Raw genomic sequence first — 15,264 nt, forward strand, 5'->3', positions numbered from 1 at the left:
GTGAGAAAGGCCGTTCGATAGCATGACCTCTCTGTATCACGTCCTCCACCAGCTGCACTTATGAATGGCTGAGCTCGGCAGCGGCTCCCCCTCGCCACCACGTGAGCGTGCGTCGCCGCAGGCTAGCTGGGCCTGGTGGCCTGCCTGGAGTGGCTGCACGGAAGGGACTGGGCAGAGCCAGTGTCTTTCTTCTGTCTTAATGTGCCCCTGGCCTTACGGCGCAGGCCCTGGCCATATGACTCCGTACCCCCTGAGCTGTTTGCACTGGCCCGAGCCATGAAGGTTGTTGCCAGACAGTCCCTGGTCACTATGAAAAACAGCTTAAAGGGGAGCAGGCATGTTGCTGCTGTCGCTTTTTTTATGTTTAGACCCAGAAATGTGGGGGCCTGGGTCCATCAGGCAGGACTGGCACCCTGTTGTGCTAGGAGAGGTACAAACATGGTCAACTTCACGTTCCAAAATCATGTCAGGTCCTAAGAATCACCAGAGTGTGCCTTAATCACACATTTTGTATTTTTTCCCTTTGGGTTTCTGAGCCTTCAGGGACCTACACTCATCCCATGTGGTGAAGCTTTGCTTCACTCACTGAATAAAAAGTATGCTGCAAGTCTCATGCAGACTCTGAGTCTAGCAGCTGGGGCTTTAAGAAAAACTCCAGCTATCACTTCCCCTTCAGAGGGAAACCTCCATGGAACACCCACATTCCAGATGTTGGCAATTTTGTCATTCTTTAAATCCAGATTATCTAGACCCACCACAGGGCTGTGCAGCATCACTAGCAGACTGGCTACTTTCACCCCCACAAAAGGGACTACATTTTAAGAGTGGATGAAAGAATGCATTACAGATTAGCCATAAGGCAATTGAAGATGATGTAAGTGTCAAATAATTATTATCCTGCCAGTTGTCCGTATACCAACAGACTGATAAACCTACCCTTAGTATACTACCTCACTGTACGCTAAGGTTGCCACCTATAGCAATTTCTGCTGCAAGATGCAAAAAGGTAAACATTTTCAAGCCAGTGATAGTCATTACCACAAATAAAACCTTGCTAATTGTGGCACTCTCATTCTATCCTGGATGGATGGCAAGAAGTGTCCTACCATATTGTTTCCAGGTGTTTTTGTTGCCCACTGCTTTTCAACTGATATAAGATGGGATAGTAACAAGGCAAAGTGATCCCAATTTTGTGCAGTAAGCCCACATCCATAAGTAACCACACAGCAACATCACACTACCTTGGAAACACCACAATCTATTCTCTGTCTTTGTTAAACTCAAACATCTAAAAACTGTCAAAGGACAGGTGGAGGGGGAGCTGTCTTCTACAGCATGGGGGAAGGGTTTTATAAGAAAATTTAGTTTAGAAGAAAGGTGGTGTTGGATCAACAGCTTTGAAGACTGAAGGCAGCTCTTTAGCCTCAGCTGGATCTGCAGTGGTGTGAAGACTCTGTGTCACTCCTGTGTGAAAAGGGGAAATGGTACTGGTCAGAGGGGTAATTAACCTTGCAGTTTACGTGTCCTACAAGCTCCTTTTGTCCAAAAACTGTTGGGCTGGATTAAAGAAGACTAGAACATGCCAAGCACATAGTGGGTAAGATTTAAGAGTGGCTTGTTTGCTGTTAATTGCTTTTCTCACACCAATGGTCAGTCTACTTTTGCATACTTTGAATCCCTTACTCTCGTCCCAGGCCTGATCCAAACTCACTGAAGACTATAGAAAAGCTCCTATTGATTCTTATGGTTTTGGCCATACCTATCCCCTCTGACCAACTGTTGCCATTTGAAACATTTTTTTAAAGTGCATAGGAAGAATATAACCATACAAAACATATACAACCAATTACAATGGGCAGTAATCCACTTAGACAGGAGATACAATAAAATGAAATTAGGCATCAGTATTAAAATGAAATTCTGCTATGAAAAGTCATGACAAAAGTGGCACCATGGGAGTTTGTATTTATTGCTCCTTTGTGACTACCAGATCCATCCTGTCTGTTTTACAAATAAACTGGTTTTTCCAAACTACCATCTCTGCCAGGGATCCCAGAGGGACGATGGATTTTGGTTGGTTCAAGCATCACCAAAAATGACTTAAAATGTTAATTACATATGAGTCAGAGTGAATTGTGCTCATTCTCTCAGCTATACTGGCTCTGCATGGGTAGCAGGAGTAAACAGTAAAACCTTTGGACATTAAAGTTAATAGATCTGACTCTGACACACAGTAGGGAGCACACTGGTGGAGAAGAAGGTGCCATTTTTAGTTACTTTTCAGAGCAGAACTTTCAATCTAAGGCAACACACATACTGGGAATTTACAGTCTTAGGGTCTTGTGTGTGGATACTGCAGTGGAAGAGAAGAGAATGAGAGGGTGATTTGTGTGTGTGCACGTGCATGTGTGTGTGTACGTACAGTGGGCCTGCTCTGGGCTTTAATATTTCATATACAATGAAACTGAACCTTTAGGTCAGACAAGCCCGTTCGCATTCTCACTGGCCCTCCCATCCCACTCCCTTTGGACAGTCCACACCGAGGAAGCCTATGATAAGGTGTAAGGGCTACTTGGTAAATACAGACTTTTCAAGGGCTTCCCTCTGGGCCAGATTCACATCTGGTGCAAATGGATGTAGTTCCATTAAAGGGAGTGGAGCAATACCAATTTACACCAGCTAAGAAGCTGAAGCCATTTCTCCCCATCAACCCATAGCAGCTTCTAGAGGATCCTTTGACAGCAGCAGCATTTTCACCAGTGTTCCTAGTTAAGAGTGACACCCCTTCTGATTCTTTGCTCATCTCAGCTGCTCCCCAACCTCCAGCAGTAAAGAGCTATAAGAACTGGGTCTTTATAGAAAGAGCAAGAGAGTTGTTAAGAGGTCCCTGGGAAAGGCTACTTAGGAATTAGCTGATGGGGAAGGATTCATCTTGCCAGGAAGCACAACTGCAAGGTATTCTCATGGATATGGGGAGAAGAGGAAGTCTATTCCCACCTGCCCCTCCTCTACCTCACAGAAATCATGGGGTCATAGGAAGATTGAGCTCAAACTCTTTCCCCTTTGCATCTCTAGTGCCCTGATTAGTGGTTTCCAGGAAGTGACAGAAGTCTGTGCATTTCAGGTGGGGAGCAATAAAGTGCAGACAACTTACCAACCAACATCTGAAAGCTAAAAGTAGGAACACCTGGGAAGAAAACTAGGAATACCTATTCTAACTAGAGTGAAATGCACTGGAAGCTTTTTGGAAGGACATAGTGCAAATAGGACAGATATTTTGCTACAAAATACAGGGACTATCCCTTCTATATAGGAGTAGATGACACAGAATACTAACTTCACCAAGTAAAGAAATGGATAGGGTAGGTGGGCTCACATTGGAATCTAAGCTTGCTAGGTTAACTGCTCACCATTAGAAAGGGAGATACCTACTGTAACCCCCACTCAAGGCAGTGACAGATTATATTGCCCTCCACTAAATATACTGCCATGCACCTCATTGCTTCCACCAAAGTGGAGGAAAAAATTGGCTTCTGAAGGTACCACTTCTGAATTCGGTGAACATACAAATCTTCAAGTATACATGACAATGTGCTGGACACATCATCCAATGATCAGAGTCTCCAACCTGAGCTCACAAGACATGTGATTGTGTCACTGCAAAACCAAAAATATTTCATGTTAAGCCATCTGTGCATCTCTTCTCTCTTTTTCTCCCCCTACTTTTGATCCCCAGTTGTTGCCCCAGACACTGTTCCATAAAAATAAATACAACACTGTCTTCAAGCACTGTGGGCTCTGCAGGGACAAAGAAAAAGTCTCCACCTTACTGAATCTCAGCTTCTCACTTATCTTCCAGAGAACATCACTCCCATCAGTCACAACAACTCTGAGCAGGTCTTTGGCAATTATGTGGACAGCGGGAGGGATGGGCAAGGAGCCAATGGCACATGAAAGAGGTTGGAATCCTGCTGCAGATGTGCATTACAATATTGTCACAACAGTCCCCATGGGTTTTAGTATGAATAGGGAAAGGTTAAAGTTCATCCTTGGTGTTCACAAGATGTAGTGAGCCACCTTGTATCAAGTGATCCTTCAGCAACTGGTCACGTGAACCCCTCTGGCCACCAAGCAGTTCATCTGTCGAGTGCATAACAGTGTAGTCCTCCAGTAGGCTGGCTTCCACTGCATGGTGCCTAAGTATTTCGTTACCCACAAGCCCTTGCATTCGCATGTATCCTTGCTGACAGAAGGGAGGCAGCTTCTGGCGAGTCAGGGCAAACAGGAAACAGGACTCTACAAATAAAGATCAAAACAGAGATTATGTAGAGATGTTCTGTAAACGCTTAATAATTCAGGGTCTCCCAGCAAGTCAGTCATTCAGAACCCAAAAGGATAAACATCAGGATCAGTGACAGCACTTCCCCAGCAAGCACCCTGGATTGATTAATCCAGAGTAATTAACTGTCTCATTGAACTGGGATTCCTACCTATCTCCCTCAGAATCCGTAAATTCAGACAGAGAGGAAATTAATTTGAGATTCAAATCTGGTTCTTCTACTTGGCAGCTCAGAGCTCTGCTGCCCATGAAATTCATATATAGGTTTCCCAACCCATTCTCCAGCTCAGGAGGTGAGAGACTGTGGTTCTCCAGCTCTGATATCACAGAGTTCTCATCTCTCATTCCACAAGCTGTCCCTACCATTTCCAACTGAAAGCAGCTGTGGTACCTGTCAGCTCATTTCAGATGGTGGAGGAGTGGGGAAGCTGCAGCTTGTGGGGTGTTAAATCAAGACCTAGCATACAGTCCCAGGAGACAGGAGCTGCCAAGGGCTGTCCCTCCTGGGGCCATTAAGAGTATAGGCTATTTTGGAATGGGTAAGTTCTTGATATCACCCAGCACTACTTCTTGTTTCATGGAGTGTGCTAAAGAGATGAGGATTAGTAATAAGATTTCCCAGCTGCCTAGCAGTCAGAGAGATCTTTCATGTAAACTAACCTGTTGGCCTACCATCCTCTCTCATTCAGATATGCCTCTCACCCCCCATTTCCAACTAGTGTCCAGGTTACCTGCAAAGAAGCTGCGTAGGTCAGTGTTCAGGCAATTCTCCAGGAAGCGTCTAAGTGGGAGGATATGGGCATTTGGGGCAGTCCAGTCTGTCAGAAAATCCTCCACAATATGATGGATGGCATCTGGGCGGGGGAGAGGCCAGTCCGGAGGACGGAGCCTCATCTCACGCTCTGTTGACAGAACAGATCATATTAACAAAGGAGAAAATGTGCTTTTCTTCGCCCCTTCCAGAATCAAAATGGAATTTGAAAGAGGTCAAAGACATGGGAAGTTAATACAGCAACAGCTATTCCGGCTTCCAGTCCTGGCCCTCCTAACTTGCAACAACTCTGACACTGCACTTCATTCGGATCTGCAGCACTCCCAGCTATTCCAGTCCTGGACGGACAGACAGAGATGGATGGATGGATGGATGCACGACACCTACCATTACTACTTTAGTCCTGATCCCTCTGAACCAGCCAATCGCGCCAAACTGTGTTTAGGCTTTATGTTATTAATTATACTCATTTCCCTTGGACCCATGCCAAAATTTGAAGCTAGATCTCTGGAGGTGAAATGTCAGCACTCTAATCTCTGGATTCTCCTAGGGAAATTCATTGTGTGTGTTTTTATTTGCTTTGATGTTATGCTGATTTTAAATCTTGCTCTTGGCTACTTTCATCAGAGCTGGGGGTTCTCCTGTCAGTATACGATCTCTCAGAGAGGGTATGCCACAGAACCGCAGTTGCCTTTTGGCAGTGACACTATGCACTGCAGCCTTGTCTACTAGTACTTGCACAACTCAGAAGTCACATGGCACCAGGCAAAGGGAAACCATGCCCTTTATTCCCATAAGACACTGGATTCTTCTGGGCAGTTGAAGTGCTCCGAATATCCTTTTTCTCCCCCCAAACCTGAGATTTCAACAATTTCATCTAGCCACTTGTCACAGTTTCAGAGTAAATGCACCTGTATTTCCCTCTTTGGGTTCCTTGAGGATACCCACTTAAAGATTCCCAGTTCCCAGCTGCCACCTTTCCTATGAGGAGTCCCGCATCTCACTCACTTCTGACTGGGGTTTTTAAGGCTGCACAGTTCCCTGATCTACTCTGCAAGCCACTCTGCCTAAAAAGCCAGCATCTGCACTTTGCTTTTGTGGAATCAAAGAAATAAGCATTACATTTATTAATAGAATGCCTGGTCTGAAACTGGTCATAGAAGGCCTGACCTGAAGTTGTAGCCTGAAACTGAAATAGAAGCCCCAGGCTAAACCATTAACAGAATGCCTCAACTGAAATTAGGATAAAGATGTTAAAATCCCACAAGAGGTCTTTGAACCACACCCAAGAGGCAAGTCTCTGTTATGAGCCTTAAGCCTTATTGAAGTCTGAACAGACTTCAACTGTTTTGATAAGTACCAGTACCTGCCCCCCTTTGTCTTACTGGCCCCATAGAGACTTACTCCATACAAATTAGCATTTGAACAGGTATTAGGTAACCACCCATCTTTGGCTGTTAGCCAGGGTCCCTGAAAACCTGATTGTATAATCAAGGGACTCATTGGGCATTCCTGTGAGGGCGTCTGGTGTGCCCCACTGTGCATTGAGATTGTCTTTCCTGTTAAGTATAAACTGTTAATCAAATTCCACTATACGATCAACATGTAAATGAACCTAAGCAACCCCTATATAAGTCTTTTGTATCTGGTAGCCAGGTGAAGTACATTTGCCCAGCATCCAGACATGCTGCTTGACTTCCCTATAGCCACCTGGGTTTTCCCTATGGCTATAGTATTCCCCATAGCTATGGTTATGTGATTGTGTGTGTCACAATTAAAGCTGCACCCGATCCTACTCTAAAATGTAGCTGTGTGATTCTTTTCCACGACACTTTCTTTCAAAGTGTTATTACCAGCGTATTGCCAGCAGTTACAAGTCACTACACAGTTCCTTCCAAGCAAGCACATTTATTCCTACAGTAAAACCATTACAGAGAAAGCATGTAAAGACTATAAAAGAACCTACACACATGCTTATCAGCTTACCAGAGTCACGCCCCAACTCCAACACAGGACTCTGGTAGGTGTCAGTCCTTCAAATCCCACAATTGGATTTTTTCTGTGATTACCAGTTCACATCAGTCTTTAGATCAGGAACCAGAATGAAGGCCCCAAATTGGTTTAAATTTGGGCTATTTATCCAAAAGTCCTCTCTTTCTTTGTCTGTTGGTCTGTGGAGAATCCAGTTTGAACCAGAATATGTGAGCCTTCCCAGGAAGTGGCACATCTCTGGAGGTGTTATAATCTGATTGATTTGGTTTAAATAATCCTCTACTGTTTTCACTCCTGGAGGAGCTGTGTTAGCCCTTCTATATCACCTCCCTCTATCCCCATGGAGTGTATGCAATCCTTGGTCCACAATGATACATAAATCATTTATGCATTTACTACAATATTGTCTCCCAAAGATATCGCAGGAAGTTGCCCTGTCATGTCACACATCAGTGACATCTCCTGGATGACTGAAGAGCAGTGCTGATGAGTTCCTAAGGAACTTCCCTTCCCTCTTCCATTTCTTTATTCTTATTATTATTTGTACCACTGCAGGGCCTAGGGGCCCTAGTCCTAGACCAGGACACCATTGTGTCATGCGCTGTACAAAACACACTGAACAAAAAGGATTTACAAGGATAAGACAAGAGACAACAGATGGATATACACAGATGGGGAAGTATAAGTACACCATGAGCTCCTACAGTAGTGGCTAGTATGCCACAGGGGAGCAACTTCAAAGAAGCCGGGGAAGATTTCTTTGATGGACTCAGAATTCCCTCTTATCCTGAACCTTCTCTAACTCCCCAACTTGCTCATACTTGATAATCATGGTATAAGGGGTGAGGAGGGATGTTGGTCAGCTTACCTGTAGGGAGCCGTTTGTAGTAATAAATAACAGGGTGCAGGAAGTTAGACTGCCAGGCATGCTGTGCTTCCCCCACTGCTCGGTTGTAGTAGAAGACATCCTTGTCAGCCCCAGAGAAGTTCTTCCCATACTCCATGATGACAACAAAGAGCCCGTTGTGGGCCTTTCTCCCTGTGTGCAATTCCAGCTCTGCCAGGATCCCGACTGGATATTCCTCCAGGTATTCAAATGCCATGGCATTCCTAGCAGCCACAACCACATATGTGAGATCTTTCTACAAGGAACAATCTAACCAGTCAACAAGGGATCCAGGCTAATACACAGTACCCAATATATCCACATAGGCTGAGGCCACTGAACAGTCATCACATGACTTTCAGTCATTATTAATCTGGATTGGACCAGACCTAGTGATGTAGGGATTTAAAAAGCTCCATATTCTATAACAAGTCTCACTTATTTCCAGACCAAGGGACCCTTCTCCCCATCCAAAACTGAGATGCTTTTCACCAGGGACATTCAAAGCAGAATCCAGGAATACAGTTTTGACTTCAGCAGGAGGTTTTGGGATGTTTCAGCCCCCAAAGAGAAGGGACTTACTGATGGAGCAGGGGATGCCGGGAATAATTACTCACTCACTCTCTCAGCAGAATGATGTCACCCAGGACACTGAACATCTGGTAGAGTCCAGAAGCCTCATTCACCCGCTTGATTATGGAGTTCATCAGCTGTGTAATGGGGTAGACTGGTGATGGCCAGGGCACGCCGTGATGACGATGTTCCAACAAACGATGGACAGCACGAGCTAGGACAGCAAGTCAAGAAGGAAAAAGCTCACTTTAAAATACAGCTCACACCTTTAAAATATTGAATCGCACAAACAAGGACACATACAAGCAGCATCTGGACAGACAAGATACATGCTAGACTACAGTAAATCATGTGATCTCCACCTCAGCCAATCAGCACTCAGAATTCTCCTCAGGGTTGCTCACACTGATTGGTCGGCCCTCAGAAAGCTGAGGTGATCCCAAGGGGCTGGAAAGTAGGGGAGTTTCCTTAGTGAATCATTCCACCAGAGTGGCAGTCTCTCTCAATTATAAGAGTATGCAAAAAATATTAATCCTCTGCCCAAAATTTGGCAATATTTTGCTCCACAAAACAGACCTCTCACCCACAACCACACACAAGACAATGTACCGGATGGCAGGAACTTATTTTCTGTGTTATATAAATATGAGATTGTCTTCCTGTCTCTTGCCTTCTAACCCGCAAACAAAGACAAAACAAAAAGACGTAACTCTAAACAAGAAGTATGGGCCAAAATCTTTTCCACAGCCTGTCTTCCACCCCATACCTTGCTACGCAACCACAAACTGGTTATATCACATTCTCATAATGAGGACTATGTGATATGCTAAAGACTGAAGATTATCTAGTAACATTTGTCCTTTACTAATCCACTATTAGGCTCTGAATTGTTCCTTCCCACCTCAGCCCTTCTTTCCCAGCTTTTGCCCATTCTGTACATCCAACGCTCACTTGTATATCGGAATCCATGGATAAAGCCCCCAGCAGATTTCCTGAAGTCGATAGAGTGGCTAGCAGTGCCCAGAACAAAGAGCCCCCGGGTGCCTCTGGACTCATAACTGGGTTTGATCAGAGGATACTTCTTCTTATTCCCTTTCCCTGGCATCAGCCTAAGAGATCTGGGTGCACAAAAGAGCAGATTAAGCCAGTCAGGAAGGGGAGATTTGAGATTAAGTGGCTGAGAGTGTCTGGAGAGGCACAGGTTATGCTGTGTTCATTTTGAAAGATCTCTAGTCCTGCTCCCACTGCCCTCAGAAGGGTTCATTCCTTTCTCCAGCCAGGAGCACACAGAGGGAATTTTATTAGAAACCAAAAGTACCCATTTTAAGGTGGTTTTGGGTGGGGTCACATTTGAGCCTGAGCCACTTCGCACAAACAACCCATTTAAGAAGAAAGCAGAGTTCATTTCCAGTCTGTATTATGAGACAAGCCAAGGCAGAAGAGACTATGTGCTGAGTGATGAAGAACAGAAAAAAGCTTCACTGTATGGATCTGTATCTTTACACCACTGATACAGTCACCAGCTGACCATACCCATGAGACATTAGGGACTCAGGGCTTCAGCTCCAGAAACATAGGCCTCTCCCCAGTGAGCCATGGAAGCAGGTCTGCAAATTCAAACACCCCCACTCACTCAGGTTTGACAGCTCATCTGTTATAGGGAAGTGGTACATGCAGTCTCACACACCCACATACATAATCACACTCTCTCTATTCCTGCTTCCTTCAGGCCATGATTCTCCCTTACCTGTTGTATATGGAGAAGTCAAACTTCCAACCCAGGCAGCGGATGACACGGTCATAGGGTGCCCGGGTGGCAAAGTTGTCCAGCTCATCCTGTGGGAGAGTGATGGATTCTGCACTTGCACTACTGTTGCTGTTCTCCAGGTAGAATTTGAGAGTGATGTGCAGCTTCCCTTTCTTATCCTTGACAATAGCCAGATCTTCCAAGTCACCCTCCAGTAGCCCATCCAAAGACTTCAGCTGGTATGTATCTAGGAGGCCATTGTTAATTGCTCTGTGGAATAGGAAGAATATAAGAAGCACTTAAAGAAGGGAAGGAGGAGGAGGGATTTGGGGTTCAAACCCAGCTCCTGGAAACATGATAAGTTTATTATGCATTCCATGATTCTGCCCTGAAGCACACTATAACCATCCCACAGTCAGTGCCTTATGTGTCTGTGGGAATTTGGTGCTGGTGAGACATGCCAGATTGACAGTGCTGGAGACAGGCATCCTTTATGTACCACCCAAGCAGATACAACATGAGCAGTGGCAGTACAGGCTTCCTCCATACTGCCTCATCAGTACACCTCACAGCAATAAAAGGTGAGCTCAATCTCCATTCTGTGGCCCCCATTTCCACAGCATCTGGGTGCTTCACGGTCATTAATTTGTTCCACTTCCCAACACCCCTGTGAGATAGGGCAGCGCTATTATCCCCATTTCACAGGTGGGGGAGCGAGGCACAGATAGACTAAACAACTTGCCCAAGGTCACACAGAGTGTCTGTGGCAGAGCAAGGAATTGAACCTGGGTCTCCTAAGCTAGTGTCCTAACCACTGGACTGTCCTTCCATGGCCTGGTCAATCCTGGGCCTCCCTTCAAGGGGCCAATTAGTGCTTGTAATAATAGTTTTTATGACGGTTTCCAGTAGGAACTGTTGGAGACTCCCACTATCAACTCATTTCACAAAGACCACTGAGCAGCCATCAGTTGGACAACTTTCAGTAACTGCAAACCTGGGCTGGATTTAAACATGGGCCTAAAAGGTGAAAGGCCCCATATCCTATTACTAATCCTCCGAGCCATTCAGTCTGCTGTACCAATCTGGCCAGTCTCATCAGCCAAATTCAGTGGCGTAACTACAGGTGGGCCCATAGCCCACCCACTTTGAAAGCAGGCCCACCTAATCAGTTTTTAAGCAATTCATCCCGCATTTTTATCAGTCTCTGTTTCGCTTGTGACACAAGGCTTGTGCCCACCCGTGTCAACCACAGGCCTTGCCAAAAAAATCAGTTGTGGCTACGCCTCTGCAGGCAATGGCAATTTCACCTGACTAATATTCAAATCACGTTAAAACCAGGCAGGAGAGCAGTCTCATACCTTAAATCTCCAACATAGTGGGTGGCCCAAGAGAGGCGAACGCGGGAGCGGCTCACCATGTGTATGAAATTGGTGACGCCCAGAATGTTCTCTGCTGTCTCAAAGGCCGAGTTCCCCCGGCCCAAGATCAGTACAGTCTGGCCAGCAAAGTCCTCTGGGTTGATAGACACAGATTCATAGCCTTCAACATATTCCGAGCCAGGAAAGTGTACCACATTAGGAACCCATGTTCCAGTGGCTATTAACAATAGGCTGCAAAGAGACATGATTAGAAAGCATTGTCAACATTAGGGAACATAGGAATTGCCACATAATATCTCATCTGCCATCTCACCTCCTGTAGTACAGGATTACACTACTGCTACCTCGTTCAATGTAATGTTCTGCAGCCTGCCATGCTGAACCAGCTGTTTAATGCATTTTCATTGCTCAGTATCACATAATATGGCTGGAGGTGTCTTCTCAACTGCAGTTAGTGATCTGCTTATTCTCCATAGCATGAGAGTCAATAACCCTTGAAATTTTATCCTAGCAAATTTTATCCATGACAGATGCTATACATACATGACAGACACTATACATACAAATGTCTAATCTTCCAAGTTTTTTGTATTTTTGTATTTAAAAAAAAACAAAAAACACCAGTGCCAGTGAGTTTCACAAGTTAATCATATGTTACATGAAAAAGTATTTCCTTCTATACATTTTAAATGTGTTGCCTCTTAATACAGTACAATGGAGTACTCCCTGTCATTATGGGACACAAAATGTCTCAATTTAAAAAAAACAAACCAATTAGATGATAATAAAGTAAGCAGCATCATTTCACAGGCCCTCTGTTCTGTTATTTAATTTTAGGGCAACATCTAAGAAATAGAAAGGAATATCAGATAACCCTGACTGGCAGCACTGCCTGCTGTTCCAGTTCTGAGTTGTCCACACAACTTTCTAACAGCACCTCGTTCCTAACTGGTAGCACGCTATTACTCCAGTTCTGCCCCAAATCTATCCTCCAGACAATGCACCTCAATCCTGACTTGCTAGTCCAGTTCTGGGCTCCCAAAGAGCATCTAAAAACATATAAAGAGGTTTAGAGTAAGACCATCTCAGACTCAAAATTTTCATGGTTTTATGCCAAAATAGAGCAGTTTCAGTAAACAACCACCATGGGAATAGAAATAACACCCCTGTCAGCATTTCAGAATTCTGCAGTGTGATGTTGCTCAAGGAAGGTGGCACTTTCCCAGGAATCATGTCATGTCACTTACAGCCCAACAGGCAGCTATGTACGAGTCTCGTGGAAAACTGAATAGCCATCCAGGCCCACTTTGCTGGTTACCTGCATCTATAGCTCTGGCTCTTATGGTCTGTAAGAATGAAGTAATGGCCATTCCATGCCTGTGAGTCTTTCTCCAGTCTCACATGAACGATGGCAATGTTGTATTGAACCTGGAGCTCCAACATGGAAGCAAAGTCTTCAAGGTAACGCACCATGGTGTCCGCATCAGGGAAGAAGTCACGGGAGTAGTGTCGGAAGAGCAGCCGGCTATCATGGCTGAGAAGGGAGTTCCAGTCATGGCGAAGATTGAACTCGCTGTTGGACTTGCCAGTGTATCGTTTGTTGATGCTGATGAGCTTGCGATGGCGTGGATAAAGGGTAAAGAAGCTGCCAGGTGCATGGCCACGCTCAAAGACCACATAGTCCCGGCCTGCACGATGGAGGAAATAGGCCATCTGCAAGCCTGAGGGGCCAGCACCAATGATGCAATAGTTGTGATGTGGCAGGACAGGGGCACTGTCAATGCAGGAAGAGCCCGTGTAGAAAACAAAGTTTAGGAGCAGGCCCCATGCACACTGGGCAGCAGTCAGGGCCATCGTGGGAACAGCGAGGCCAGTTCTGTTCAAAACAAAACCCTGTCACAAAAAACTTGCAAGAGCCCAGTGGGGCTACAGGTTAATCACTCCAGCACTCAGCTTTGGGATGAATCCATCCTGGTACGGGCACTGCAAACCTACCAGACACTGCTAGGGATGCACCTAGTCCACACCTCCACGGTAAGTCCCTGGCTCTAAACCCTCTGGCCGGTACACCCCCATCTTGGTAGACCCCACATTACAGGGGGCACAGCCCCACCAATAGGGAACAGGGACACAGCCCCCTAAATGAACTCTCCCCCCGCCTCGCACTCAAAGGGGATGTGATACCCCCCTCCCCCCCGCGCCTCCGCTAATGGGGAAAAGGGATGTGACTCTCCAGCCAATGGGGGGAGTTCACCTCCCTTGCCCTGCTCCATCCCAGCTAATGGGGAAAGGGGAGGTGACCCCTCCAGCCAGTGGGGGAATGGGGTGGCACTGCTACGCTAAACTCCCCCAGTGGGGAAAGGTGACACGACCCTCACTACTGGCCAATGGGCATGACCTCACTGACCCAACGCTCCCAGCTCATAAAGAGAGGGGCGTGACCACCATCTCTGTGAGGCGCCACATGTGACGTATTGACGCACCTGACACGTCAGGCCGCAGCGAATCGATCCAGGCAGGTCCCGTCCAGCTGCCCCGTAAACCCCAAACTCGGACCATAGAGTCCTGGCGGCTAGGGTCCTCCCGCGGCGGATAGACTATACACTACCAATGAGAGAGGCCACAAGAGCGGCTCCTCCTCCCGACTCGTGCAATACAATCGGCGGCAGCTGAGCTGCTCAGCTCAGCCACCCCTCCTCCCTTACGCCGTGTCACGTGATGTAGGCGACGCTGCGCTCCTTATCAGAGTTCAGCTGTCACATCCATGTCACGTGCCGGGGTGAAGCTGCCCCAGCGGGAGTCTTAAAGGGGCAGGCACAGAAATTCCCCCCTGGCTGAAGGAGAGCGGGGAGCCGAGTCATGGGGTGATGGGCCGGGCCGGGCCGAGCCCAGGGCGCCCGGGGGGTGGGGGGGCTGGAGCCCAGGGCTAGGCTGTGCCCGTGTGCGCTCCAGGCTAGAGCACTCACATCCCGGGTCGCTGTCTCAGGGCTAAGCGCTGCATCAAGGGCCTTCCCCTGCACGTCCGGGGTGAGCCGGGAAACCTGCGGCAGCTCCGGGGGCCTTTCGCTGCACGGCGTTGTGAGGGCCGGGATTCCCGTCTGCCCGCAGGGCGCCGTGCCGTCACTACCCCGCCTGCAGCTGCCGGATGCAGAGACAGGCAGGCACGTTTGCCCTGGAGCGTAGCTACACGTGGCGGGTAAAGGCTCCGGCAGCCAGGGGCATGCCCCTGTCAAATAAAGCAGTGTATAGGTCGGAGACAGCTTGGGTGTGCAGAGAGCCAGGTAGGGTCTAGATCTTGGGGGTTCAGGTGTGTGGGCCTTCTACTCCCCTAAGCTGTGCTTCATTGTTCACAGCACTCTTTATGCCCGTGCAAGGCAGGGGTGCAATGTCTGTACTGTATATGTCACATGTTGACATATCTGTAGCTGGCGTTAAAGCTGGTAGCCGCCTTTTTGGGGAAATGGGAGTTTGTTGAGATGGGCTGGAGTCGTTGCTAAGTCGGATCCTGTTTCCTTTAAGGCAAAATAAGGCAACCACACCAATGGAGAGAAGAACAGCACAGATAGAGAATGCGGC

The 15,264-nt window shown here is 46.9% G+C and overlaps 1 protein-coding gene across 2 annotated transcripts; it reads right to left on the reverse strand.

The window, feature by feature from the left end:
• Positions 1–279: 279 nt before the first annotated feature.
• Positions 280–14,317, reverse strand: FOXRED2 (FAD dependent oxidoreductase domain containing 2). 2 transcript variants are annotated; one of them, XM_067559412.1, is made up of 9 exons: positions 14,172–14,317; positions 13,007–13,564; positions 11,668–11,919; positions 10,310–10,579; positions 9,514–9,680; positions 8,611–8,776; positions 7,972–8,213; positions 5,071–5,241; positions 280–4,296 (listed from the first exon to the last, which is right to left on the reverse strand). In XM_067559412.1, the coding sequence occupies exons 2-9, from the start codon at positions 13,540–13,542 to the stop codon at positions 4,037–4,039; spliced, it is 2,064 nt and encodes a 687-aa protein (XP_067415513.1). In that variant the 5' UTR covers positions 13,543–13,564; positions 14,172–14,317; the 3' UTR covers positions 280–4,036. The 2 variants fall into 2 exon arrangements, with proteins under 2 accessions (XP_067415513.1, XP_067415514.1); XM_067559413.1 differs by lacking the exon at positions 14,172–14,317 and adding an exon at positions 13,684–13,832.
• Between the last annotated feature and the right edge of the window lie 947 nt (positions 14,318–15,264).

This window comes from Emydura macquarii, unplaced genomic scaffold (assembly GCF_026122565.2).
Source record: "Emydura macquarii macquarii isolate MOO-44397 ecotype Brisbane River unplaced genomic scaffold, CSIRO-AGI_Emac_v2 contig_2205, whole genome shotgun sequence".
Lineage (NCBI taxonomy): Eukaryota > Metazoa > Chordata > Testudines > Chelidae > Emydura > Emydura macquarii.

Coding starts and splice junctions, on each gene's coding strand:
- FOXRED2 (XM_067559412.1), bottom strand. CDS start 13,542: ATGGCCCTGACTGCTGCCCAGTGTGCATGGGGCCTGCTCCTAAACTTT. Junction 10,580..11,667: donor CACTATGTTGGAGATTTAAG/GTATGAGACTGC, acceptor CCTATTCCACAG/AGCAATTAACAATGGCCTCC. Junction 9,681..10,309: donor GACTTCTCCATATACAACAG/GTAAGGGAGAAT, acceptor TTGTGCACCCAG/ATCTCTTAGGCTGATGCCAG.